At 47.5% G+C, this 26,933-nt stretch overlaps 3 protein-coding genes across 3 annotated transcripts; all 3 read right to left on the bottom strand.

Annotated features, from left to right (window-relative positions):
* Positions 1-577: 577 nt before the first annotated feature.
* Positions 578-10,947, bottom strand: NCF2 (neutrophil cytosolic factor 2; the record flags this gene model as incomplete). Its single annotated transcript, XM_080348537.1, has 15 exons — positions 578-675; positions 2,707-2,869; positions 3,116-3,227; positions 3,299-3,450; positions 4,116-4,159; positions 5,124-5,202; positions 5,574-5,636; positions 6,111-6,252; positions 6,449-6,492; positions 7,550-7,609; positions 8,128-8,235; positions 8,856-8,990; positions 9,204-9,312; positions 10,229-10,311; positions 10,774-10,947. 15 exons carry the CDS (start codon positions 10,945-10,947, stop codon positions 578-580), a joined length of 1,566 nt encoding a protein of 521 aa, XP_080204663.1.
* Positions 10,948-12,621: 1,674 nt separating this feature from the next.
* On the bottom strand, positions 12,622-17,683 carry ARPC5 (actin related protein 2/3 complex subunit 5). Its single transcript, XM_080349270.1, has 4 exons — positions 17,535-17,683; positions 17,040-17,112; positions 15,269-15,445; positions 12,622-14,817 (listed from the first exon to the last, which is right to left on the bottom strand). The coding sequence occupies exons 1-4, from the start codon at positions 17,675-17,677 to the stop codon at positions 14,755-14,757; spliced, it is 456 nt and encodes a 151-aa protein (XP_080205396.1). The 5' UTR covers positions 17,678-17,683; the 3' UTR covers positions 12,622-14,754.
* Positions 17,684-19,331: 1,648 nt separating this feature from the next.
* Positions 19,332-20,291, bottom strand: APOBEC4 (apolipoprotein B mRNA editing enzyme catalytic polypeptide like 4; the record flags this gene model as incomplete). The annotated part of the gene is made up of 1 exon (XM_080349235.1): positions 19,332-20,291. The coding sequence occupies one exon, from the start codon at positions 20,289-20,291 to the stop codon at positions 19,332-19,334; it is 960 nt and encodes a 319-aa protein (XP_080205361.1).
* Positions 20,292-26,933: the final 6,642 nt, after the last annotated feature.

Genomic DNA, 26,933 nt, shown 5'->3' with positions numbered 1-26,933 from the left:
GGAAAAGACCTCAGAGATCATAGAGTCCAACCCTTGGTCCAACTCTAGTCCGTTTACTAGATCATGGCACTAAGTGCCATGTCCAATCTCAGTTTAAAAAGCTCCAGGGATGGCAAGTCCAGCACCTCCCTGGGCAACCGTTCCAATGCCTGACCACTCTCTCTGTAAAGAATTTCTTTCTAATATCCAGCCTAAATTTCCCCTGGCAGAGTTTAAGCCCATGGCCCCTTGTCCTATTGCTGACTGCCTGGGAGAAGAGATTTAGGTTATTGGGAGAGTGAGTTTGTCCAGAACGCTTAGTAGGATCCAAAATGGGGAAACTGCTGCCCTTAGTCTCTTGGAAGCGAAGTGCCCCCGGTGCTGTATCTGCAGCTTGTGTGTTTTGAGGATGGGGCAAGTCTCTCATTAAGCACAGGGGGGTTTTAGAGAACAATGCAGAAAGTAAAAATAAATCTTTTAGTACAAGTAGCAATAATAATTCAAGTCCATTTTCAGATGCAGTGATTAATATGGGAACTTCTCAATTGCAATAGCTGATTTTTAATTTTTTCCCACAACTCCTTTAGCTCTTCCGAAATCACATCTCCGGGTCTTCAGCATCAGGCTTTTGAACGAAAGCGGAGGGGAAGATGCCAATCTTCCCATTGCATTGCCCTTCTAACCAGTCTTCATTCACTGGAACGAAAAATTAACACCATTTGTGTCACCCCAGGGCCGTACAGCAGCACAGTAACCTCCACATGCTACAGACAGGCCTGAGATCTCCATTTTAAGGGTATTTTGCTGATTAACCTTTTAGCTGAGCGAAAGCCTGGGAGAGAGAGGAATGTGGCGGAAAGGGGCTGAGGAGGCAGGAGAGCAAAGCTGTAAGGTAAGAAAGAACATGCTGCCAAGCACAGGTGAGAAAAATAGATCAAATTAAGGGTTTAGAAGCTGCCTTGAATACAAGGAATCTGAGTGCAGAGCAAGGAAATGGTCTGAGATGGGTTCTGCTCTTCAAGGTGTCAACCAAAGTGGATTTGAACCTGCTGTTCCATAAGGAAAGTCTGTGCTACTCTGGGTTAAGTAAAGCTTAAGAGCTCTGAAAACTCACTGTGGGGAGCCAAATGAGGTGAGGACCAACTTTTTAATGGGAAATATTTAGCTCAGCAGTGAAGGGGGGAGTAGGATTTTGGGTTGCGGGGAGTCATTGGCATTCCATGGTGCAAAAACTCACCCGTGCAGCGGTGGAGCGGGGGGGACTGAGGTGGCTACCAGCCAGCGTGAGTTACTGAGAGCTACACAGAGCAAACTGTCATCGTTTGTCATTCCTCCTGTGCGCTCTGCACAGATGTGAAAGGATCCAACTCAAAAATATGTGCTAGATCTTGCTGAGGTTTAGTCAGTGTTCGAGCCTTAGTTCTCATAGAAGCACTGAAGACTAATATTAAAAGGACTGAGGTCGATGGGAGATAGTAGACTTAAAAGCAGCCAGGTGAGGGAAGCAGGATTACGATTATTCTGCCGTTGTGGGGGTGGCAGCCAAAATGAGGCATCTCCTTTAAAAAATAATCTGTGATCGGTAAAGTCAGATGCAGCTTGAGTGAAACTCTCCTGTCTTGAAACTGTTTGAGGCAGGGGGAGGCAGAAACAGGGCTGTGATGAAAATATGTAACTGAGACGTGGGTGGGAAACCTCTGGTAGGGCTGCAGGAGCAGCTGTGGTGGAAGATTCTTAAAGAAAGCTGCCTTGAAGATCAGAGAATCACAGAAGGTTTGGAAGGGCCCGTCCCAGCTCCCTCAGTGCCACCCCTGCCATGAGCAGGGACATCTTCACCAGCTCAGGTTGCTCAGAGCCCCGTCCAGCCTGGCCTGGGATGTCTCCAGGGATGGTTCATCCACCACCTCTCTGGCCAACCTGGGCCAGGCTCTCACCACCCTCAGTGTAAAAAAATGTCTTCCTCATGTCTGGCTTGAATCTCCCCTGCATTAGTTTAAAACCATCACCCCTTGTCCTGTCACAACAGGCCCTGCTAAAAAGTCTGTCCCCAAAGCTGTTGAGTCCAGCTTGTCTTGTGGCTTCAGAGAACAGTCTTGACAAGCCAAAAGCCCTGTGGTTAGTCAGGACTGTGCAAAGCAGAGCCTGGAAGCACTTCAGTGGGCTGGAGCACCCTCTGCTCTATGAAAGGCAGTGAGTGGCAGCTTGTGGGAGAGGTTTGCTTTCAGTGAAGCTGCCTGAGCCAGGCTGCTCCTCGGCAGGTTCCCAGCATGAAGCAGTTTGCTTTGCAGGACAGGGAAAGACATTGTAGAATCACAGAATCATTTTGGTTGGCAGAGACCCCCAAGATCATCAAGTCCAACCATAACCCACCCCTGGCACTGCCCCATGTCCCTGAGAACCTCATCTCCATCTGTCCAACTCTCCAGGGATGTTGACTCCAGCATTGCCCTGGGCAGCCTGTTCCAATGCCCGACAGCCCTTTGGGGAAGAAATTGTTCCAAGATCAAGGTCCCTAGTGATGCTTTTAAGCTCCACTGAAGAATCTGTGTCCCATGTCTGACCAAATTCCTGAGACTTTTTGGCCTGACCAGCAGACTCTGGGAACCCACAACTTGCACTGAACAGAGCAGGACCTGCTGCCATTGCCCGGCATCTCAGGTTCGGGCCTGTGTTCTCACCAGAGCCGGGAGGTCCCTCCCTCCCCGCATCGTGGAAGGAGCAGATTACCTTTGGATAAAACGAGTATCACATCTCCTGCCTGAAACTCCAGGTCTTCAGGTTGGGTGGCTTCGTAATTGTACTGTGCTACAACTTGGGTTAGTCCCGTCTCCTCCAGCATTGCCTTCTGCGGTGACTCCTCTGGTTTGCTGTCGGGTAAAAACCCCTCTCCCTGGGGTGGGAAAGAAGCTGGTAAGGATGCCTTTGCCTTCACATTTTTCTTTGTACCAGGGTAAGAGAGACAAGCTCTGCTTCTTCTCGCCTCCCTGCTTCGCTCCTCTGCCTTTCCAGATGTCACTGGCTTGCTTTGAAACCCCCGAGCCTGCACTCACAGCAAGGAAAGCAGAGGCAACATCTGCTGAGGTTCATTGCTGGGAGCGGGCAGAAGAGGTGACCGCCACCGCGAGCCGTCACTGACCTCCGTGATGTCGCACCAGACTGTCAGACAGCTGTCCTTGCTCTGGCTCCAAGCCTGCCCGAGGTTCTCCATGCTCAGAGTCACCAGCGCTTGGCTCTCCACAGGCTTGTACCTGGGCGGACACAGGGTAAGTAAAGGGGGGAGCTCTGAAAACATGGCTCACCTTTGAAAACAGGACCTCACCTCAGCTCTATGTGCTCGGGCTGGAGCTCCAGCTTCTTGCAAACCAGGTCCAGGAGCTCCCGGTAGGACAGGCCTGGCTCGACTTGCAGGGCGACCGTGTATTTGTGATGCACCTTGAGGACATGGGGGCCGGGGACGGCTGCTTCGGGCTCCTGCGGGTGGGAAACAGTGTGTGAGGGCACTGGGCTGTGGAAACTGGTCTCCTGAGCCAGATCGGAGCTGCAGGACATCAGGAGGGTCAGGAGACATCTCAGCCAGCGTGTGCGGCCTCGGGTATGTCCCTCGGGGCAGGTTGTGCCACCAGAGCTGTGGCTGGACACATGGCTGGTTGGCAGCCCTGGGCTTGTTCTAGGGGACAGCACAGTAATGCGTTGGGCACTTATCAACCAAATTGTTGCTTTGAGGTGACCACATTCAATGTGTGTCCATCCCCCAATCCCCTCATTGGTTTTTTTTGAGCTGGGATTGTCAATTTTCTCATCTGCACAGCATGACTTTCTGATGTGCTGACCCTGCCCAGGAGCACACACATTAGAGCCCAGCTCTCTCCTATTTCTTCTTCTCAAGTGCCACATGAGTTGAACAAGGGTTTTGCCAACAGCCATGGGGGGAGCAAACCTCCCAAAAAGCAGCTCTAGTCACCCTGTTGGGTCCTGGTGACCTGCTGGCCCCTAGGTCTGTCGTTACACTTTGGAATGGTGAAAACCTGGATCACTTCAAGGACTGTGGTGCTTGCGGGGCGTGCCAGCACCTTTCAGTGTATAATAAATATGGGTGTGTAGCGTGGACCTTGGGATTCACATTCAGGAGATGTTACCTTGGCTGCTTCTCTCAGCTGTGCCGGAGTCACAGGAGCATGGTCTGTGGAGGAAGAAAGAGATGAGATGAGAGAAACATTTCTGCTCTGCACCTAAATATGTGTTCGGATCTCCTGCAGCCCTTCTCCTTGACACTCGTCATTATCTGCAGCACCAGCAACCAGCCCTGGAGCCGCCAGCAGTGCTCCCTTGAGTGGATGCAGCATCGACCGCAATGGGATTCATCGGTAAGATTTAGATAGGACCACCAAGCAGAGGTCTGGGCTCTGTGCCTTCCCTCCTATAGGGACAGGAGTTCTATGGGTGGGATGTCTTTCTGGGTGGAGAAAAAAAAGTTCTATATGAGCTGCTGGTGTTAGTGTCTTTGCTCTTCTGATCTCCCCAGGTCCACACTGAAAATCGGAGACAATCCTTGTCCTTCACTGTGGTTGTAAAGTTAATTTGGACCTGCAGGTAGGGCGATTTGATGCAGGTTTGGTGAAATCCTTCACAAGGACCTGCTCTATGTTTTGTCAAGGCTTTGACACGACTGTGCTTGTTATGGGAAGAGACAGAGCTTTGCTCTTGAATGCGGTCCCGCTGCTACATCTGTGGTGGCTTTTAGTGCCACAAAGATGCTCTTTGAGGTGGTTTGGTCTTTATGATGTTTGCCCTTAACTCCCATGAGCCACAACCATCTTCTCTGTCACTTGGACCACCTAGGTCACTTGCCCCATTCCTATCCCCAGGCTCTTTTCCCAATTAGTCACTGTGCTAATTAAGAGCACGGAGGGACTTGTTTTCCTTGAGGATTATTCTATTTTACTCCATTCTCAGCGCTGCAGTTGCTGTCTCTGCCTTGTGCTTCAATGCCTCTCCACCCTTGACTGCAAATGAGCCCCGGAATGAGATGGAGATGAACCCCAGCTCTGGTCTCAATGTGTGAGGATACTGAGGAGACCATCTCAAACCTGCTGCCGGGGTTTTGTCCCTAAAGCACCCCTATCCCGTCACCTCCCTGTGCTGACCTGGTGCTGGCCGCCGCGGCTTCTCCGGAGCACTGGAGCTGGGTGGCTCTGGAATCTTGGCTTCTGGAGAGTTTTCTTCCTGTGACGGGTGGGAAGAAGGTAGAGCTGCCAATCCCACCCTTCCCAATGGAGCTGGGGCACTGGAGCCTCCCCTCCAACCCAGCTTCCCAAGGTTTGTTCAGGGTCTTGAACCATGGAGGGTTGACCTCTCTACCCTTTCATCTCCCCAGCATTGCCAACCACCATCCATCAGCACAGCATCTGCCCAGATTTCACAGGTTTCTGAGCTCACATTAAGGTACTGTGATCCAGAAGAACCAATTCCAGCACTACAAGGCAGAGGGAGTTGCAGTTATGGGTCCTGCTGGAAGGCCCAGAAATAGGTGGTGGTGGGTGAATATGTGGACATCTGCCCTCCCCAGGACACCATCTCCTCCTGGGCCTCCTCACCTGGAAGTGCAGCTTGTTCTGGAGCTCCATGGGCTCAAGGAAATTGCAGGGGACAATTCCTTTCTGCAGAGGAAGGAGAGATGAGTGGGGATTCCTTGGCAAGGAGGCAACATGCTGCTGGAGGATGTACCTGAGCTTGTCCCTGCCCTGACTCCAGGAGAGTCCCTGAGGTGCGAAGGTTTGTTGCTGCAGGTTGAATGGGTTTCACTGAACCCTGTGGCCTCATCCAGGTGGACAGAAGGGACTTAACAATGAAGGTGGTGAGAGCCTGGCCCAGGTTGGCCAGAGAGGTGGTGGATGAACCATCCCTGGAGACATCCCAGGCCAGGCTGGACGGGGCTCTGAGCACCCTGAGCTGGTGAAGATGTCCCTGCTCTGGGGTGGCACTGGGGGTGCTGGGAAGGTCCCTGCAACCCAAACCATTCTGTGATTCTGTGACTAAAGTCAGAAACTCAGTTGTTGACAGCAAGGCTTTGTTCTCCAAGTCCTCTGCAGAACCTCACAGCATCCTCCCCCCAACCAAGTACACCCCCGTACCTTCCCGTTGAACATCACTGTAGCCCAGTTGTCCTTCTCTTTCTTCAGGACAAAGACGATGTTTCCCGGCAGGACCTGCAGCTCCTCACTGGTCTCGGGGATGAACTCATACAGGACGCGGTGCGGCTGCCCTTCAAGAGCCCTGCGTGCAGGAGCAGCAGGTGGGTGACATTGCTGGTTTACTTTGCAGGGGGAACCCAGACCTCCTTGTTCCTATGATCCTTTCCCCATCCCCCCAGAGCTTTGGGTGCTGCTGGTTGCTCAGGTGTGATGGTGCAGGACAGGGTTGGGCCTGGCTGCACAGGTCAGCAGCACTCTCTATCCTTCATCCAACTTACCTGAGGATCTCTGGGGTTTTGGGCCTGGGCGGAGGACCAGTGGCCTGCCAACAAGAAGACAAAAAGAAAATTATCAGTAGTCTGGAAGATTTCAGTTGTGTTGCAGAAATGTCCTGCAGCCTCCTACTGTCATCCTGACCTGGTTCTTTTTTCCCTGAGCTGGTGTTGGGGCAGACGATTTGAACCCAAAGTGATTTTTTTTACTGCTCTGCTGGCTGCAGTAGATTTTTGGCAACTGCCTTTTGTGGCTCTGCTCCTTCAAATGAGCACTTTCCAAATTCTTCCACCTGCGGTTGGTTTTCAGAGGCACAGTCCTGGTGTCAGTTGTGACTTTGGTTTCAGCTCACAGAAGGCTGAGATTGTGGATTTGAGATCCACTGATTTAAGCAATAAGTTGTGCTTCCCTGTACCTTCTCTTTTGTAAAATCCCCAGCTGCCGTCATCCTGCTTTATGGTGTCTCCTGCCGAAGTATTTTGAGGTCTCTGGTGGATTTTATCAAGCCCCTGAAGAAGCTACTTGAAATAGTCCTGACTCCTGCAGCGAGGTGTCAACACTTGGCTGCGTGGAGATGATGTATTTTCTCTTGCGTAACGGTGCTGTGGGCTGCAGCAGCTGCGCTTCCCCGTATCCTCCCAAAACGCTCCTGTAAAAGACTCCCGGGTACCCTTAGATATGGAAAGATGCTGCTGCTTCATCATGAAAATGCAAAGGGCTTTGGGAACCGGGAGGAGGAGGGAGCTCTTGCTTCTCTGGTGGCTTGAGCTGAGACACATGAACCTGATTAATCTTGCAGGGAGGGTCTGAGACAGCTCCCTGCTAAAGCTGTTGCCCAGTGGGGGCAGAGGATGTGCTGCCCAGCCACTTCTTCCTTGTTTGGGGAACCGGGTTGGCCTCAACCACAAATGTAGGTGGGTCTGATGATGAGGAGATCAGATGAGATGCAGGGGCAGCGTCTGCCCCCTCCCCACAGCAGTAGCAGAAAGTTCAGGGTGATGATGCTGCTGTTTGCTCCTCACTGTGAGACAGAGCTGGGGGGTGATGCCCATCCCCATGTTCTCCTGAACCTTCAACAAGGCAGCTGTTCATTGGTGGTGACTTACCTGTGGTTGGAGTGGAGCAAATCCTGAAAAGTCATCTTTATCCACCACAGATGCCACCACCTAGAGCCAAAGACAGACAAGTAGTGACTTGATGCTCATAGACCTCTGATGCCCACCCTCCTCTTTTGCTGTTGGCCAAGCCAAGCTCCTCGGGATGCTTCAGGTTCAAGATTTTAGGCAAAGTATCTTTGACTACAGGCTGAGTGCTTCTGGTACCAAATCTCACCTCTCAGCTGTGGCAAAGTCTCAGCTCAGCCTCATCTTGACTGCAGATAGAATCACTGTAACCTCAAAGTTTCCCTTTATATTCAAATTACAAATGTTGAAGTGAGTCAGAGTTCAAATCAAGCCCCTATCTCCTGTAGGCAACTTTAAACATTGTTTAGAAAGTTCATAAATGTTTGTGTTCTTCAGGGAAAGAACTGGAGATCAGTTGTGGGTGTCAGATGTTAAATATCTTCTTTTCCCCTCCCCGAGGTACAGCCCAGCAGATAGCAGCTCGGGGGGGTTAGAGGGTGGGCAGCACCTCACTTCAACCCCCAGGCTTGGCCTGAATGAAGAAGATACTCCTTTCTTACCATAGCTTTTCCCAGGTAGTCCTTCTTCTCCAGCTGAGCCACCTGCTTTTCGTTTGGTCTGAACAGCTTCCCCGCAGGAATGGCCACGAGCTCGCAGACCTTCTGCTTCTGTGGCATAGAGAAGTCGTAGAATCACAGAATCATTTTGGTTGGAAGAAACCCTCAAGATCATGGAGTCCAACCATACCCCACCCGGCACTGCCCCACGTCCCTGAGAACCTCATCTCCGTCTGTTCAACCCTCCAGGGACGGTGACTCCACCACTGCCCTGGGCAGCCTGTTCCAATGCCCCACAGCCCTTTGGGGAAGAAATTGTTCCCAAGATCCAATCTGGACCTCCCTTGGTGCATCTTGAGGCCATTTCCTCTCATCCTGTTGCTTGTTACTTGGGATAAGAGACCAACACCCTCCATGTGCTCTTCAGAGCAGTGACAGTCCCCTTCCTCCTACTTCTGGGGCTCAGGTCTTGCTCCATAAAGTCAAAACCCCACCGTGACAGCCTTGATATGGTCCATTTAACCTGGTCTTTCCATCCCTGCCACCCCAGTGACCCAAAACTCTTCCCACCAACTCACGTCTCAGTGCGACACCCACATTTTGCTCAGCCAGCTGCATTTTTCTCCTGCTTTGCTAAAGCTGTAGCTAGAAGTTGGTTTCTCTGTCACTGGGATTTTTCTCCCTCTTCCCTGTGAGCAAACGTGGTGGCTGTGTGACCCGCTCCTCCTTACCAGGATGGCTTCCATCGCCCTGTCGATCTTGTTGTGCTGGGGCTCGCTCTTCATGCTCATGGCCAGCGTCAGGTGCTCCTCAGCTTTCTTCCAGTCCTCCAGCGTGGCGAACACCAGTGCGATGTTATAGAGTATCTACCAGAGGGACAGGAGAAATGAGATGAGCAAGGAAATGAGTTCTTGGAGCAGCTGGACCCTTGCCAGGTGAAGGGGAGGACAGCAGGGTGGTGGCACAGAGCTCTGCACCACCTTGCTCCCTTTTTTTGCAAGGGACAAAGAGAGGTTGGCTGTATTCTCCTGAGATTTCTTGAGATAGTGAAAAACCCTTTGGGGTCAAGTCTTTCTCACCTCGCAAGCGAAGAGCCTGTATCGCAACCCCAGGATCTTGTAGTCGATGAGCTGGTTGCCTCGCAGCTGGGCCAGCGCCTCTTTGAAATCCTTGATGGCTTTTTCATGGCTGTAGAGCAAAGGACAAGGGTGTCACCACTGCATAGTGGCACTCTGGCTGCCTGGTACCCCTTGCAAATCACAGAATCACAGAATCGACTGGGTTGGAAGAGACGTCAGAGATCATTGAGTCCAACCCTTGGTCCACCTCTAGTCCATTTACTAGATCATGGCACTAAGTGCCATGTCCAATCTCAGTTTAAAAACCTCCAGGGATGGCAAGTCCAGCACCTCCCTGGGCAGCCATTCCAATGCCTGACCACTCTCTCTGTAAAGAATTGCTTTCTAATATCCAGCCTAAATTTCCCCTGGCAGAGTTTAAGCCCATGACCCCTTGTCCTATTGCTGACTGCCTGGGAGAAGAGACCAATCCCCACCTGGCTAGAACTGCCCTTCAGGTAGTTATAGAGAGTGCTGAGCTCACCTCTAAGCCTCCTCTTCTCCAGACTAAACAAGCCCAGCTCCCTCAGCCTCTCCCCATAGGTCTTATGTTCAAGTCCCTTCACCAGCCTTGTTGCTCTTCTCTGGACCCGCTCCAGCACTTCAATGCCTTTCGTGAACTGAGGGGCTCAGAACTGAACACAATATTCCAGGTGTGGCCTCACCAATGCGGAGTACAGGGGAAGGATCACTGCCCTTGTCCTGCTGACCATGCTCTTTTTGAAATGTCTCCAAGTCTTTACTTAAACTTGTTTGGGTTTAGTTGGGTCTCTCCTATCCCCTCGTAGTGCTTTTGGACACACCAGGAGGAGAAGAGGTGCTCCAAAGCTGGTGTTAATCCCAGCTGCGCTGCTGAGGAACTGGAGCCTTTTACCTTGAGGGTTGCAGTTTGACCCCCATGGTACCACCCCAGCTGGGGCTGTCCCCAGCCAGAGGTTGGCATCTCTGCAAGCCGCAAAACCGAAACGCTAAAGCCTTCCACTCACTTCTGCCTGCGATAAGACACGGTCCCCCGCTGGAAATAAGCCACTGCCAGGTGCTTGTCACAGCCGATGCTCCGGGTGAACGCCTGCACGGAGGGCAAAAAGATGGGGAGAAGAGAAAACCTTTACAAATCTGAGGGTTTTGGAGCAGTTATACCTGTCCTCATTTAGCCAAGGGGCCTAAGCTGGGCTCTGTGGGCGATGTCTCCCTGCAGCGTTGGGCACTGGGTGGTAGAGCCTGTACTGGGCTCCTAATTTGTTTTGAGCTGAAGCATCTGGCACTGCTCGCCTGGCAGCTCAGTGCCCTGCGGTCACTTCTGGGAGGGAGAAAACACGAGCAGCAAACTGCGCACCTCTGCTGCCGCTTCGCCTCTGATTCACCGAGAAAACAGGTTCAGCAGGAACAGCCCAGGGCTGTCATGCTTCATCCTGGCTTTAAAAAGCCCCGAATCCTTCCCTTAGACCATGGCACTCCCTTTCCCAGCGTGTCCATCTGCCTGGCAGGTCTCCATGCAAACTTGCCGCTGCCTGCAAGGGCTGTCCCTTACCTCCTCCGCCTCGGCCAGCTGCCCCAGGACGAGGTGGATGCAGCCGATGTTGAAGCAGATTTTGGCAGGGGGGTGCTGGACGGCTGTGAAGGCGTCCAAGGCTGCCTGCCACTCCTTCCTGTCTGCTGCGCACACCCCTTCTTGCCACAGACGGATCGTCTCCACCAGGGACATGGCGCGGTGGCAGCGGGATGCAGGGTCCCCAGGTCCTTCCTCGCAGCGCTGCTCAGCCTCTCTCTGTTCCCTTTCTGCTTCTGCCTTTGTGTCGCAAAACTGCCAGGAAGTGGCTTCACTAGCGTCACCCCAGGCGGCCCCACCATGGGGAAGTGGGGCAGAGGCTGCTGTGCCACAGTGGGTTTCCACGCCAAGCTGCTGTGGGTTGCACGACAGGTCCTCTTCAGGCTTTGCTGCTTTGGGTTTCCTCATTATTTTGTCAGCTGTGTGGCTGAGCAGTTCAAATTTAGGGTTGCAAAGCCAGAGCAGCTGAGCCTCTTGTGCCCTCCAAAGTATGGTCCTTGATGGAGGTGGTTGCCTGGAGAAGAGGAGGCTCTGGGGAGACCTTGTTGTGGTGTTTCTGTACTTAAAAGGGGCCTGTAAGGAAGATGGGGTCAGACTTTTGAGCAGGGCCTGTTGTGACAGGACAAGGGGTGATGGTTTTAAACTAAAAAAGGGGAGATTCAGGCTGGACATGAGGAAGAAATTTTTGCCTGAAGTGGTGAGAGCCTGGCCCAGGTTGCCCAGAGAGGTGGTGGACGAACCATCCCTGGAGACATCCCAGGCCAGGCTGGACGGGGCTCTGAGCAACCTGAGCTGGTGAAGATGTCCCTGCTCATGGCAGGGGTGGCACTGGGGAAGCTGGGAAGGTCCTTCCAACCCAAACCGTTCTGTGATTCTCAATGGTTCCTGCAGGCAGGGCTGCTGGAGGGGACAGGTGACACTGAGCATGTGGCAGCAATGACAGCAATGACCGCTGCTGACTCAACTTGGGAGCTGGCTGCTCCACACGTGGTTTCTAAGTTATTTTGGAAGTACTTTGCCTCAGCCGCATCTACCAGTGACGTGATGTGCATGTTGTAAGAGCTTAAAACTTGTCACCAAGACTTGGCCCTTAAGCGTTTGCTCAGAGTTCCCCAAAAAGTTACAAAATGGCAATGAGAGGAGGGAGACCACAGAGGAGACACCTTTTCTTATTCCTTCAGGGAATGCGAAACCCCATCTTGCAGGAAATGGTTCACCTTATTGTAGGGATAATTTTCTGCTCATTTAATTATCTGAATTGGCACATTGGTAAGGAGGGTCAGGTTGAGCCCAAAACTGGTACAAGGGGAGCTGGAGGAGGGTGCGAGATCACCCGTAGCAAGCGTGTTTTGTTTTGTTTCTTCTTGTGTTTCACAGAAAGGTGGGATCTGAAAGATGTAAACGCTCAGAGCAGCTATCCTGCTGCTCAGTTATTTTTAGTGTAACATGCAAGCAATTTCAAAGCTGTGACAAACACACCCCTTCTAGTGAGTCTCTTTGTTCCCCTTTCTCTTACCAAGTTGATTTAGCAGGCAAACTTCTTTCTTCTACAGCAATGTCTGAGAGGAAGTGATTAACAGAGCTGGTGACACCTCCCGTGGGAGATTCTTGGAATCCAGCACAAACACAGATCACCAAGATGTGGGTAAGAAATGCACAGAAATGCTCGAAATCCAGCCAGCATGCAGCAGTTGGGTTTGAGTTTGCACAGCAACAACATGCTCAAGTTTATCATCATTTTTGGAGAGTAGACTCAAGAAGAGATCGATCCGGGCACTAGAAAACATTATGGATGAGAAAAGACCAAGGGGATTAACCTTGTTTGGGAGGCGATCTGTAATGCAGGAGGAGATGGAGCGTGTCCAGCTCCTTCCCTGGATGGTGGGTCTGAGCGATCCCCACACAGAACCCAAGTTTATTTTTTGGGCTTTATGTTGTGCAAATGTTTCTAAACGCATCACAAACCAACCCAGTGGAATCTGGACAACCTTACATGGCTCTTTTTGTTGCCTTCATTTATCTGATGCCACCTAGAGGCAGCTGACCTGCTTTGGCGTTGTTTTAAGAAATATTTTTCACCTATCTGGGATTACTTTTTTTTTTTCTTCTTTTAAATTAGGATTGATTGGTGTCTTCACCAAATTTGGATGAATGGAAGGAAACAGAGAAGCCAAACACAGTCCTGCAAACGCAGCTGCAAGGACAGAGCCGTTGCTGCAGTAGCCTTCTGTACCTATGCATGAATGTATGTATGGTTAAATTATTAAAAGCAACAATTAAATGTTTATTTAATCTCCTGGAGCTGGGGCAGGCAGACAAACAAAAGGCCAGCTGTGAAATTAGAAGTGTCCACACAACTGCCCTGTTGGGCCATTCGCCTTTTTCTTCTTCTGTTCCTGAGAAAGCATCTAACATCAATGGTTGTAAGGATCCCGCACTCTGGCTATTAGTAGTACAATATAATAATACAATTAAAACCATTTCAGCATAAGCAGAGATAGTTCTGGGTTGGAATGATGTGCCTTCTTGTTTAAATATCTCACTCAAATAATCACAGATTTTCTGGCTGGATGAAGCTACGCATGTGTTGTCATTACAAATAATGGCTAGAAAGCAAACATATCCAGAAAAATACTGAAATGAGGAAGCCTTGGGACTTGTTTTTTTACTCTTGTCCATCCTTGAACAGCAGCCTCCTGCAAATAGTTAGTCCAAGAGTTAACTTCAAGGCATTTCAGACACCAACTAAGTATTCAGTGACAATTTATTGTCTGGTCTTTATTATTATTATTACAAAAAAAAAAAAAAAGGCAGATATCAAAAACCAGCAGAGATTTCACAAGTTCCTCAACAGTTTTACACAACTGAACTGCAGTAAAATGGTGAATGTAAAACACACATATTTCAGTCTTGGCCCTAAAACTTCAATGTGATCTGTGGTCTGGGATGCCCTGGGCTTTCCTAATTTTTTTAATGCACCGCTCTATTTTGGAGCCTGATTTGCCCACTAGCTGGCACAATGCCACTGGAATGTGAACTGTCTGGTATCCTTTAAGGCCCTATGCATCTAGAAAATAACATATGAGAGCTTTGTGAGGGTGGTGTGGATACCAGTACCCGTTTCTCAGATCACCCCAGGCAGCCACATTGTTGTGCTTGACAAAAACCATATCCCTTTCAAGTGGCTGAAAGGTGATTTGCTGTGTGAAAGCTGCTTTTTTCTTCTTTTCTTCAGGATCTTTGCTCCCCAAATTACAGAGTTCACTGGGGTGGGCTCCAGCGTAAATGGACCATCCGCCTTTTAAATTCTACCATCCAAACTGCGCGACGGACAACTTGATCCCGTTGTGATTTTCGGGCTGCAGACCCAAGCGTTTGACTGATCACGAGGAACCTGAACCGGCCGTGAGATGCGAGGTGAAGGGAAATACTCAGCTCTCTGGAATGATACTCAGGATGGGAAGGGAGCCTTTGCTTTCTGTCCTGTTCAGAGGTGGACCAAAGGAACCGTGGTCCAGTTACCGATAGTAATAGCTGCCCCACATCCAATACAGATTTTGCATCAAAACACTGCTTGGCTAGCGAAAAGGATTAAGACATTGCCCTACGTCCCTCAGCATTTGCTTGGAAAGTCAGGTCCAAATCTGCCGTAATTACACACAAACACAAATCATCCTAAACATGAAGTTTGCACATGTCGCTATACGTGTCACTGAAATGTTCACGAGTACCAAATATTCCTGTTAGAAATACAATTGCACCTTCATAATCTTCCAGAAGAGAGGAAAAAAAAACAAAAAAAAGAGATCACGATATGCATTATTTGTCAGGTATGAAAGAAGCAGCGAGAAGGCAAGCTGAGAGACAGGCGCTGCCCACAGGGCAGCAACGGCATTCGGTGCTTTGGGCTGTGTACCCGCATTTCGCGCGCCGCGGACGGCAGGCAACCGCTCGCTGCTGGATTTAAACCGTTTTCCTGGCAGTCAAAACGCGGACAATGGACCCCACTCCTCCAGCAGCCAGGGCCTGAGAAGGGAAACACAGCAATTAATACCAGGGTGAGGTAGTTATGGGCTGAAACAGCTGCCGAGCGGAAAGGCTGTATTTCAAATGAGCGTCTCGCCACTCTTTGTGTTAAAAATGAAACCCTCACGCTCAGGGTGCCTGCGAAGGATGATCACATTTGCTTTGAAGACAGTTATTTAACAGGCCTTTATTGCCCTGCATAACCGAGTTGCAAATTTTGCTTCCCTCTAGGAAGGAAATTTCACTTCCAGCTGCTTGAGTCACTGGATGGAACCATTTTGTTTGCCACAGTCTGACATAAAATCAAATTTTAACTGCAGGATCTCTACCCAGGGGATCGGAAGAAGTCAGCACGCAAGCTTGCAGGACCGTACCCTCCTCCCGGTGTGAAAGATGACATTTCCAGTTTACCAAAGCGAAAGGCAGTTCTTACCAGTCCCTACCCACGCACCTTCTCGTGCCACTGCAGTAGCACCGCACTGCTGTTGTCCGAGGGGCTCTCGAAGCCTTTGTAGATGTACTTCATCAGCAGGTCGACGCCGTTCTTGTCCAGCGACTGCACCGCCTTCTCGATATCATTGGCTTTGAAAGAGATGAGCACCTTCAGGACGATACTTTCAGCGCGATCCTGCCAACAAATGAGGAAGGCAGAGATACATTCACTCTCCTATAAGGTGCGTTCAAATATTACTCAGCTCTCCAACAAACAAAACTAGCTTAATTTTTTTTAAAAACAATTCTAAAATTTGTCTGAATAGGCCAGGTATGTCCTCAACGATGAACAGCATAAGAGTTTAACACATTGGTGCTGCTCTGGGTTTTCTGCTTCTCTGCTTGTGTCGGCAATTTCCACCTATTACATGACGATACATCTAAACACTAAATTTTCATATCAAAACTCAAGGTCTGGCAGGTTCTGAAAGAATTATAAGAATTAAGTACTTGATTGTCAAGAGAGCCCTTTCCATGCCTTTGTGCTGTTTAGTGAGATACAACTATTTCATGGAATCGCCCTTGGCCAGCCTGGAAGAGGCGACTGCTGGAAGCCACACGTTTTCAACCCAGGCAGCTCCTGTCCCAGGCACACAGGCAGCATTAATATTTTGCATTAATAACCATTTGCATGTTGATCCAGATGTAGTTTCAAAACCAGGAATGTGTGTGGTATGATCACAGCAGCAGATCAGCCTTGTAATCAGCAAAAAGCAGCTCTTCCTGTTCATCTGTCACTAACTGAGCGAGGATGAAAAGGTCTTGGGTTTGCTGGACTTCTGAATAATTTCATTATACAAATACTTCAAGCGGCTTCCTTCTTCAGAAATGATGCATGTTTGCTCGTTCAATTTAACAGCCCATAGCTGCTTGGCTTAGCAAAACCTCACATGAAGAACTTTAAGTAAAAAACACAAAAATTTCCGCGAGAGCAACTAAAAATGAAGCCAAACATTAAAATTTAGTCACTCTGCCCTCTTCAATCCCCCTGCTTTCAAAGTGTATTCTTAAACACATCAATACGGGCCTAAGGGAAACAAGTCATGAATCTGAGGACAAAGCCGTCCAGTCTCTTATACAGCATGGATCGCAAAACCCTGTGAAAACCCCCAGGAAAGGGCTTGGGTGGAAAAATCTCCACCGGTGGCCTGGTGAGCAGCAGGGAAACGTGCCTGTAAGGAGAACAGAGCTCTGTAGGCGCTCGCCATCTGGGCAGTGCCACATCTTATCTGCTTGCTCCTCACTGCCGCAATCATGAGCCATTCAAGGTTTATTTTGGGGAGATTCAGAAATACATGCAGCCAGCAATCTGTCACAGGGGGAGTGCTCTGAGGTTTTAATGGCTTAATTTTGATTGGATGAGCTAATCATCATTTCTTCCTTTTTTGCAGGTCTGGCTGTGCTAGGGGGGTTTCCTCAGTCAGTGGAGATTCCTCCATCATTCAGTGCCGACTACATCGATTACTGCCAGGTCTGGATTGGGCATGGACACCTGGAGATGTGCAGAGTTATCCAGGGCACACAACCTACAGCCACGGTACATGGGAGAACACACAAAACCTGACCTAGCAACAAGTTAAAGGTATGTGATTAAAAGAGGTCATAAATGGTTTGACATAGAGTATCCTAAAAAAACAGCCTTCTTGGCTTCCTCAAAGCACATCTGGCCAGAGTTTTTAGGGAAAGGGTTTTTACGGCGTAGCCCACGAGTGGGTTAGTTCCTGTTTCACCTTCACCGCCTGGTTCTTTGTGTTGATAGGAGGGTTCTTCAGAGCCGCCTGCAGCGCAGCCATCATGTTCCCTGTGCCGGGGGGGTTAAGGACCAGACACTAGCTCTTTGCAAAGCAACAGAACCAGCTCCAGGACAGGGATACCGGGAGCCGGCTTGTGCACGCCTCAAGGTTCAGTGGGTGCAATGACTCCCTCAGCAGCCAGCACAGGTTGCAATGTAAGGTAGCACTTATCATCAGCACACAGGAAACCCCAACCACGGGACACCTCCCACATACCGCAACCCCGGGACGCCTCTGCCGGGGCCGCCTTCCGCCGTCACCCCTGGGCCCCTTTTCCCCTGTCAGGACAGGCCCCGGTCGCCCCTCTCCGTCCCCCGCACGTTTGTTCCCATACACGGCAGCCCCGGTGCCGCCGAACACCGCCCCGCGCGCCCCCTCCGCCCCGCGGCCGCTCCCGACGGAACTCGTTCCCGCCCGGCGGCGGAAGGATATTGCCGCAGACACGAGTCCACCTCGCCCTCATCGGGCCCCGCTTGCCCGTCGCCTCCGTCCTCTTCGTCCACGAACTTGTTCTCGTCGTACTCGTCCACGTCCACCCGGCGAAACCGCGCCGAAGACACCGTGTGTTTCGCCATGGCTGCTCCCCTTCACTGCTGCCGCCGCCCCGCCCGCCGCTGGGCGCATGCGCTCCGCGCCGGCGCACTGAGGGGAAAGGGCCAAGGGGCGCTGCTGAGGGAGGGCGGGAAGAAGGATGGGCAGGGTAAGAAGCGCTTTTCCTCACAGAAAGGCTGGGTGTTTGCAACATTTCCTCACAGAAAGATTGGATATTGGCAGCGTTTTCTCACAGAAAGGGTTGTAAAGCGCTGGAACAGGCAGTGATGGAGTCACCATCCCTGAAGGGGTTGAACAGAGATGAGGTTCTGAGGGACGTGGGTCAGTGCCAGGGGTGGGCTAACGGTTGCACTCGATGTCTTCCAACCGAGATGATTTTCTGGTGTTCGGGGTTTGGCTCTGAACTCGGTGAAGCTCAAGCTCAAACACACGTTTGTTACTACAAGAGTTAAAAAATACCACAGGCTTTATGTTTCGTGGCAAAAGAAAATAATCGCCCTGATGCTACAGCACAGCGGGCTGCTTGTGATTGTGTCAGTCAACATTTTAGCAGAAAGTGCAGACCGAGTATGATCTAATTCAAGAAAGCTTTTCTAAGACAGCGCCGAGGTGCTGTACGTGTGAGGGATCTGGTGGATTTCTGCACGTTTCTGCCTCTCTTAGGTCATTAGAGACCCAAAAAAATGCTGGAGGTTTGAACATTTGCACAAGTGGGGTCGCCTGCTGAAGTGAAGGGTGTTTAAGGTCACACTGGGAAGCAGCCTCATTTTTTCACTCAGATACATAATTGCTCTGACCATAGAAAGACTAAAAAAAAAGAGCAGAAACACTGAGAAATGAGCTAGTGTGTTTAACCACAATTAACATTTCTGGGGAGGGAACCCCCCTTTGCCTGGGAACAATATGTTCTTGATTTCAGTCACTTATTCTTTAAAACCTTTAGTAGAATAATGAATATATTGCACCACAAAGTGATCATATTGCTCTAAATGACAAGAATTTCATTCTTTCCCACTTCTGCTTGGATTGTGTAGTTTTTGCATTATCTGTATTATCCTGTGTGATATTTCTTGTTAATCAGAACATTACACAGCTGTGTGAGGTTCCTCTTCATGGAAGGCAGCAGGCTTAGAAAAAACTATATATATATATATATATATATATATGTATATATACACACACACATACATGTGTGTCTAAACCCCTCTGTTGTTAAGGAAGCAGCTGGTGTGAAAACCTTATTCATGCCCCAGTGTTCCCTGCAGAACCACCTTCTTGCTCGAGCAGGAATGTGGGATCTGTCCTGTGTTCCACCAAAGCTGCTCAGCTGGGGAGCCACAGCCCGGCTGGAGTTGTGCTTGTAGCCTGTGGACTGTTGACCTGTGTCTGGTGGAAACTGGCTTGAAAGCAAGATACAAATTTATCACCAGAGGTATTTATAAGATAGTGAGGTTTTGGGTTATGTTTGAAACGTACAGTAGTAAAGCAAAAGCATGTCATCATCATCAGTTATTTGAGACCCACAGTTGCTTTATGGGTTAACTTTTGTAGGGGTGACTTTTTTTAATATATTTTTTGTGATGTGAGTTTTACAGCCTGAAATCAGTTCAATTTGTGTCATCTTCAGAGTAGGTGTCTGCTGCTTGGAAACCCTTCAGAATGATGAGATTCATTGAATTATTCCTTTGGCATTTTTAAATGCCTGACGATATTTTTAGGTCTGGGGTATAGATGTTCCCTCTGAAAGGACAGAAACATGCCTGGGAAAAGCACTGAGCAGCTCTGAGACATGGGAGGTGGCAGAATGCCCGGCATCGCCTGGAAAGGCTGCTTGGGAGAAGAAAAGGCTTTTAAGTTGTGCTGCGCAGCAGGATTTTCTGGCACAGCCTGTGGAAAGGCTTTTCTAAAATACAGTTTCATTTCCATTAAGCTGTTAATTTGATATGGATTTTGTCCACCTGCTGAAGTTCTCAGTGGTGAAGCTGGGTGACAAAGGCTTGTCCATGGGATGCTGTAGACAAAATTGCAGAGGAGGTGATGCATTGTCCCCCCAGGCAGCCTCTGCAGTGTCACCGGAGGCCACAAGCTGCAGAGGCTCCGCAAAGCCTCGCGGTTCCATGCGGCCGTGGGGGAACCGGCCTCGGTGTGATAAAGCTGAGAGAAATAGATGCAGAGCGTGATTTCTGGATGCTTCAGCAAGAAGTTGTAGATTTTAGTGATGCAGCAGTGGTAGGCCTCGTTACAAGGAGAGAAGTTGGAATAGAGGGTGATGCTTCTGATATTGTCACAGGCATCTGTAACCGCACCCAGATAACCACCCGCCATGAACAGCAGAGATTCGGGATGCTTGTCTTGGTCAGTGCAGTTTGTAGCATGGCCTTTCTGGACAACTCTGCCTGAGAAACTCCTCAGTTCGTAGAAGAGAAGGTGTTTGTTTTGGGGAGTTGCTGTTGATCTGTATGGGAAGCCAAAGACCCTGTGAAATTCCGTGTAAGGGACTCTGGCTTCTTCACCGGTCCGTATGTGGTAGGGACACGCAGCACAGGTGTGGCTCTGTCTCTGCCAGCGATAGGGCTTTACTACTGTCCCCTGGTTTGTCAAATATTCTTGGAAAATGGTCTTCTCTTCTGGATTCATGTTCTGTTGAAAAATCTCCCTCTTTATGCGCTATGTAGCGGACAGTCCTGAGTAAGAAAGGGAAACTAATATTTTCATTTAACCCTCCAATTCGTTTTGCACTTGAACTGCAAAAATAATGGGGGGCAGTTTCTCAAAAAATGTGCTGAAGCTTGTAGTAAGACGTAATAACTTGGTTGATGACATAGAGAACAAAGTTCTCGGGCAGCCTGGGAGCATTTTTAGTTTTCACAAACTAGCCTTTTTGCTAAAAACACAAGTCAGAAACATTTATTTGGCTTCTACCCTCTTACCCTAAACAGGAGAAACTGTACAATAAAAACAGCCATGCTTTTCAGGAACTGAGTAGCAGATGAGCTTTATGCAATCTGGCCAAAAACCCCAAGTAAATACCAACACCAAAAACCAAAAAAAAGGTATAATTACCATCTTCGCAGCTCCAGCTCAGGGTAATAGTGAACATTTATCTGGTTTCCTTCGCTGACTTTTTAGGATTGGTTCAGAATTCCCACTGGGTGAATATTTCAAGCTTTCTTTTCAAAATGAAGTGGTAAAGCAGGAAGTTCCTATTTCTCCCCTGTTTGGGTAGAAGGCTCTGTCCCCAGCGCAGCAGCTTTGCTGCAGTTGGGATGGTGACAGCAGGCAGCTCCTCGACTGGTGCTGGGAGACCAGAATATAAACAGGATTTTCTTTTGTCCAGCCAGCCACCTGTGGGAGTTAAGCTGCCTTTCTTTGCCTGTCAATATTTGTTTCCTATCTTATTAAGTTTCCTTTGTTTCTTTAGTGCTGTTTTGATACAGTGTTTTTATAGCTGAAAAATGGATTTTGTTCTAAGGAACAGGTTACTAAATTTGTTTCCAGGTGATTGTGATTTCTGCATGTGTTGTGCCAGCTGGGCAGAAAGCTCTTGTTTTGCTTCTGCTCTCGTTCACAGGCAACACGTTGTCATTTCACAAGTTTGTGTGTGTAATTCAAGTGAGCGGTGGCCGTTCCGTGAGGAAGCTGAGCCGTGCCTGCTTTGTTGGGTAGGGTTCCAGATGAGGGCAAACACAAGGTTTGTGTAGATGAACAACTTTTGGCTCAAGCACTGCAGCAGATAATTATTTTTCTTCACTGCTGCTGTAATTGAGCCACTCATCATCCCTGGACCTGGTTTAATTCTGTTACTGCTTTTCTGACTGTGTGCAATTTTTCTATCTGCACGTTTTATTACAGCTTGCTTCTGCATTCCATGTTGTTTCACCCTCTGACTGTATTTCATTTTCTTCTTAAATTACTAATTTGATTCATTTGCTTTGTTTTCCACTCCTGACTCTATGCCAACTTCCCTGTATTTTCCTGTGTTGAGGCTCTTTCCTGATCCAAGCCATTGTGCTGCTCTCATCCAGATTACTTGTAAAGATTGGCTTCCTGGCATCAAGAATGCTCCATTTGTCATTTTTGATGTTTCTATACATTTTTGATATTCAGTCATACTGTGCATTGCAAGATAGTTGTGGCAGTGGTGTGTCTTAGAAAATGAAAAATGCATTTACCACCTGTCACAAAAAAGAGCAGGTCTGAAAACCAGGGTGGTTTTATTTGCAGAGGGATGTTATGAGAGAGATATCGCCACCTTGTCAGTTCTCTTGTAGCCTGCCAATATGATTAAAGACAATTTAAAAAGCTGTAAATGTGGGGCAAGGTTCCAATTCCTTCTGTCCCTGGGGTTGTTTTTGCAGAGCCGGGATGGCCACACGATGGCAATGCTGCACACCAGGGAGGTGTCCCATTTTGTGCTAGAGAGACCTGAAGTTTTATATTTCCCTCTAAAACTTGCCTCTTTTTGCTTGTTTGGTGGTTGGCCTGATCAAAACCCAGCAAATATTCAGTCTTCTCAATTAGTGGCACATCCTTCTCATTTACCACATATGGCAGTCCCGTAACCGATCATTTTGGAGGTGCAAAGAGGAAGGATGTTCCCCAAAAGTGCAAGTTAGGCACAATGGAAGAAAGCTGAGCACTCGTCATATTCTTGGGATGGACCCGTTTCTGGTTTATGAGAAAGCAGGAAGTTGTTTTTTTCTTTCCCCCTCCCCTTTTTTTTTTTTTTTTTAATGTTTTTTTTTTTTTTAAAAGTAGAGAAAAAAAGGTGCAAATGTCTTATACAAAATCTCTTAAACTGGTGTCTATATGCATGTACATTTGGATGTGTGTGTGTACACGTATGTGAATTAAGCAGCTAACAGGAGCACTCATCATTCAGCTCTCCTGCAGAAAAAGTTCTTTTCCTATGCACAATTTTATTTGATAATACTGAGCAGCTCGGTAGCATCTGTCATCTGCAAAGTAGTTTATGAATCTGACCAAGTGGTTAAAATATAATCTGGTCTAAATGGCTGCTTTCCCGGTATTTCTGCTGCTTAGTGTCACTTAGATCCTGCACAGGGGAAATTGTTAAAGTGACTTCTGACTTCCAGGGTGCCTAATTTGTCACAGTGATCCTGATGCCTCTGCAGAGCTAGTAAATGCTGCAGACTTTAGCTGAAGTTCATAGCTTCTGTGAGTTGGAAATTTGGAATTCAGATGGTTTCAGGCTGGGAGATAAAAAATGAAGCTACTCAAAAGATGGTTTTCCTACTGTCTGTCTCCAGTACCCCCTTTCTGGCACTAGTCAGTTGTAAAGTGCTTTGAGAGCTTCCAAACCTGTGGTGCACCACAGGATTTTATGGTGATGTATAGCTCATTCTGTTAATTTTCTTTATCCTTTAAACACAACACACCAATCAAAATAGTCAATGCCCTGTTATAAAAGCGAGATGTCCAAACTGTTCTTTTGCGTTGCTTGGTTGTCCCATATTTTTGCCCATATCTTCCCTGATAGTCGCCTTTTTCAACACCCAGCCCTTCCTGAGCCCATAGGCTGCTCCACATCCTTAGAAGAAATGCTTGATTTTAAATATGCTCTATGTATCTCAGGGCAGGTCGTTTAACACTTGATGATGTTAGGAAAAATACCATCTTTATTTATCAATTTAATTGCATGAAAACATCATCCTGATATAGAAGAGCATGTCTAATGGGTATGATTAGGAACAGATCCATGTCCCTTCCTCAATTATCTTTAAAATTATATCCCTGTTCCAACTATATTTGGACAAGGATATAATTATAATTTTAAAAAATTGTTTTGCTCATTACTCAAATGCAGCCATCTTTGGGGCAGAGGGCAGTAGCTGTTAAATAGTTTTCCACAACAAGGTATAAATGTTCACAGGAGGAGCTGGAAAGGAATGCTTTATCCAGTTAAAACCACAGGGGAAACTTCTGTGGTCAGTACGTAATTACTCAAGTTGGAAGTTAGCCAGGATACAAGCCATATATTCTGCTCCTAGGGCAAAAAAAAAGTGTAATGATCAGATCTGGGCATTTTCTTAATCCAAATATTGGCTAAAACCTGGTATCTTTTCAGGCTAAAAAAACCATACAGAAATTCTGATCCATCCCAACATGATCAGTTTGGACCTGATATTTGGTTTACTGATTAGATCCTGAGATTTATGCATGCAGATATCTTTTGGAAGCAAAGTTACATGCGTTGATTAAGCAAAAGCTGTTTTTTTCTGGCATGTGATTATGTGGAAGTATGATGATGTTTTTATTCCCCGAACTAAATAATTATCTACTTCCATAGTCTGGTACCAGTTTAGTCCTGTTTCTGTGAGGGGATCTGGTGCTTCCCCCCAAAGAGCTGCACTCAGTATAAGAATGGTTCCTTTTTTTATTTTCTGCTGAAATTTGAGTGTTGAAATTCTGTTGCATTTCTTAGTACGGCTTGGTTCAAAATAATCTCTGTTGGAAAGCATTTTACACATGACTTCATTCAGTAAGAAGTTTATCTGAGTTCAAAGTACAGAGGAATCACATGGTCCTTAAAGAGCCAGAGACTTGACGTTCTTGTGCAGTCCTAAGATTTTCAAAATGAGAAGCAAAGGAAGTGAAGGAAGAAGCAGAACGCTCTCCAAAGCTGCTAAGAAACATGTCCACACAGATAATTTAAACCTGAGTTCTTAGGGCATAACTTGCCTCCACACTGAACAATCTGTAGTTCATTTAACCTGTGAATTTGGGATATCTAGTCCTGCAGGAACTCTGGCGCTCAGCTCCGGAGCGCAGTCCTGGTATTCTTCATTCCGCCACTGAGCCGTTAAGATTAGCGAGGATTTAAGTCCTGAGTTTCAAGCGTTTCCTGCTTGAGCTCCTGTGAAAGTCAGACCTCCACAAAACTGTTCCACCAAACATTCCTCACCTGGCTTGTCCAGCTTCAAAGTGATTTAAATTATCACCTCGCTTCCAGAGATTTTTCCAGGGCTCCACTACTTTGTTTTGTTCATTTCTCTTTATGTCTAAACCTAAGTATTTTTCCCTTGTCTATCTACTCAGAGTGGAATCTTACATCCACTGATAAATTTATGTTTCTTCTGATAATGAACAGCAGCTTGCCTTCTGCTTCTGTTACATTGACACGTAGATCTGCTGATGGTGATCATGAAAACGCAGAACATTTTGCTGTACCCAAACTATCTGTATTCTCAGAGAACTCGATATGAAACTGTTTCCTGGGCCTCCTGAAGTCCATAAGGTACTACAAGGTTCTGTGTCTTACGCTTGTCTTGTTTATCCTCACCTCTTTGCCTGAAATAATATAATAAATAATATAATAATCTTACTGTTCCTTTCTGTAGCAGTCTCTCCGCTCTCTGGCAGCCGGGTAGGGAAAGGCACTGGCTGACGTGAGTTTCAGACCATACAGGTCCAGATCTGCTGATGCCAGGTAGTGGAGCAGGTACCAGATGAGTCATACTGACAAATTTTCCTTAGTGGGGGCACTTTTTTCTGTCTTTGTCTGCCGATTATGCAGAAGTTAGTAGGAACCCTGCACATTGGTGAGCTCTGTTCATTTCTCAGCTGAGTTTGATGGGTTCAATGAGACAATAAGTTCAGAAATCAGCCAGGATGGAGCAGGAAGGGGGCAGAAAGACAGCGGGATTGCATATAGTTTGTTTCTTTAGGATTTTAGGCTAATAACCCTATAGAAGCAGGAAAAAAAATGTCTATCTGTTTTCTATCAGTTGAGTCAGAAGGTCTCAGCATGAATTGCCTGAAGTGCTTAAGAAAGTTAAAATAAAATAATGGAAACTTATTCTTGATGAACACATTGGGTACTATAGCACTACACAGACAAAGAACAACTCTGTAGTGAGTTTATACCTGAAATTCATCTCCTATGTTTGTGAACTTTTTGTTTGTTTGTTTGTTTTCCTCCAGTTGTTATGTAAGGTGAGTTACTGAAAGTTTGGTTAGTGGTTTGCCAATTTTTTATATAGTCTATGTGTTACAGCAGGTTACTCCTGTGCTTGCATATGGGAAGAATCTTGCCCTGTCTTGATTATATTCACATGCTTAAAAAAGTGTAACTAACTAGATCATAAAATGGAAAAAACATATGTCATTGTTAACATATCAAAAACTCCATCTGTCAGATTGTTTCCAATCAATATTGAAGAGAAGGCAAGAATGTTATTTGAAAAAAAAAATATATTGCAATTGAGCAGAGGTAAAACCAGAGAAAATGAAGGACAAATGCTTGCTAGCTTTGGAATATTGTCCATCTTGAATAAAGCAGGAAAGTGTTGAGTCAGGAACAAGCTGTAGGTGCCACAGAGGGGGGAGAGCCAGCAGCTTTCCTTCGTATTTCATGGTCTTTGCGTAACCTTGAGATAGAAACCATCACATCCACTTGAGTAAATTAGTGAAACACTTTCATCCTACTGCTGGCACTTGGCTCTTAATTTCAGCAGTTTTCCTATGCTCTTCCTACTGGCTTCTTCCAGAAATGTGAGATCTCACCTCCTGATGGCTCTTAGACTGGCTATTGCCATTAAAATGGCAGCCTCCTCGTTAGTCATAATTGAGGTATGAGAGAGATGCTGCAATCTCTTGTGGTGAAATGCAGGTTTGTCCCGTAGCAGAAGGGTGGATGACAAATAAGGAATACTGAAATGCCATAGGTGGGGTGACCAGCTTAAGTGTTAGGACAGCAAAAAATATAAAGAAAGAAAGTAACCTGAGATTTTTCTTGCTTTTTGATTGCTGGGAAAAAAAAAATCCCATTTTTGTTGAGTGTGGTCCCAGTACAGATTCTAGGTTGAGAAATTCTTCCATGTGACTTTATAAAGTGTTATTATATCAGGATGCTTTGTTTGTCAAACAATTGGGTAGGTTTCCTCTTGACCTATGAAAAAGCCAGTGAACTTGCCAAGAACCTGTGTTTGTAGGTAGACAATATGAAAGACCAAAAGGTAAGCTTAGAGCTGGAAACAGAAGGGACCTTGGTGGGTTTGTTTTTTAGGGTAGAATGATACTGGTGAGTTTGGTTCTGTTTAACTCTCAGTTTTTACAGGCGTAAATAATGAAGCAGGTCTACAAAGTTGGCTGCAATTCACGTGAGATACATGAAGCAAGTAGAAAGAAGAAACCAAAATATGATTGAAAACAGCTACTGAATGGCTGCTAGTATTATGCTGCTTCATCTTCTTTCCATTTAAAGTGAAGATGGTTCCTGGGCTTCAAAAAGCCACATTTCATTCTTTAAAAAAATAT

The sequence above is a fragment of the Nesoenas mayeri genome (genome assembly GCF_963082525.1).
Source record: "Nesoenas mayeri genome assembly, chromosome: 8".
NCBI classification, from domain to species: Eukaryota; Metazoa; Chordata; class Aves; order Columbiformes; family Columbidae; genus Nesoenas; species Nesoenas mayeri.
This window is presented reverse-complemented; position numbering and strand designations above follow the sequence as displayed.

Bases quoted from the DNA above. Each gene is read 5' to 3' on its own strand.
- ARPC5 (XM_080349270.1), bottom strand. From the start codon at position 17,677: ATGGCGAAACACACGGTGTCTTCGGCGCGGTTTCGCCGGGTGGACGTG. The intron at 17,113-17,534 runs ATATCCTTCCGC...CCCCCCCGGCAC, and splicing joins GTGGACTCGTGTCTGCGGCA to AGGGAACATGATGGCTGCGC. The intron at 15,446-17,039 runs GTGAAACAGGAA...ATTTGTTGGCAG, and splicing joins CAAAGAACCAGGCGGTGAAG to GATCGCGCTGAAAGTATCGT.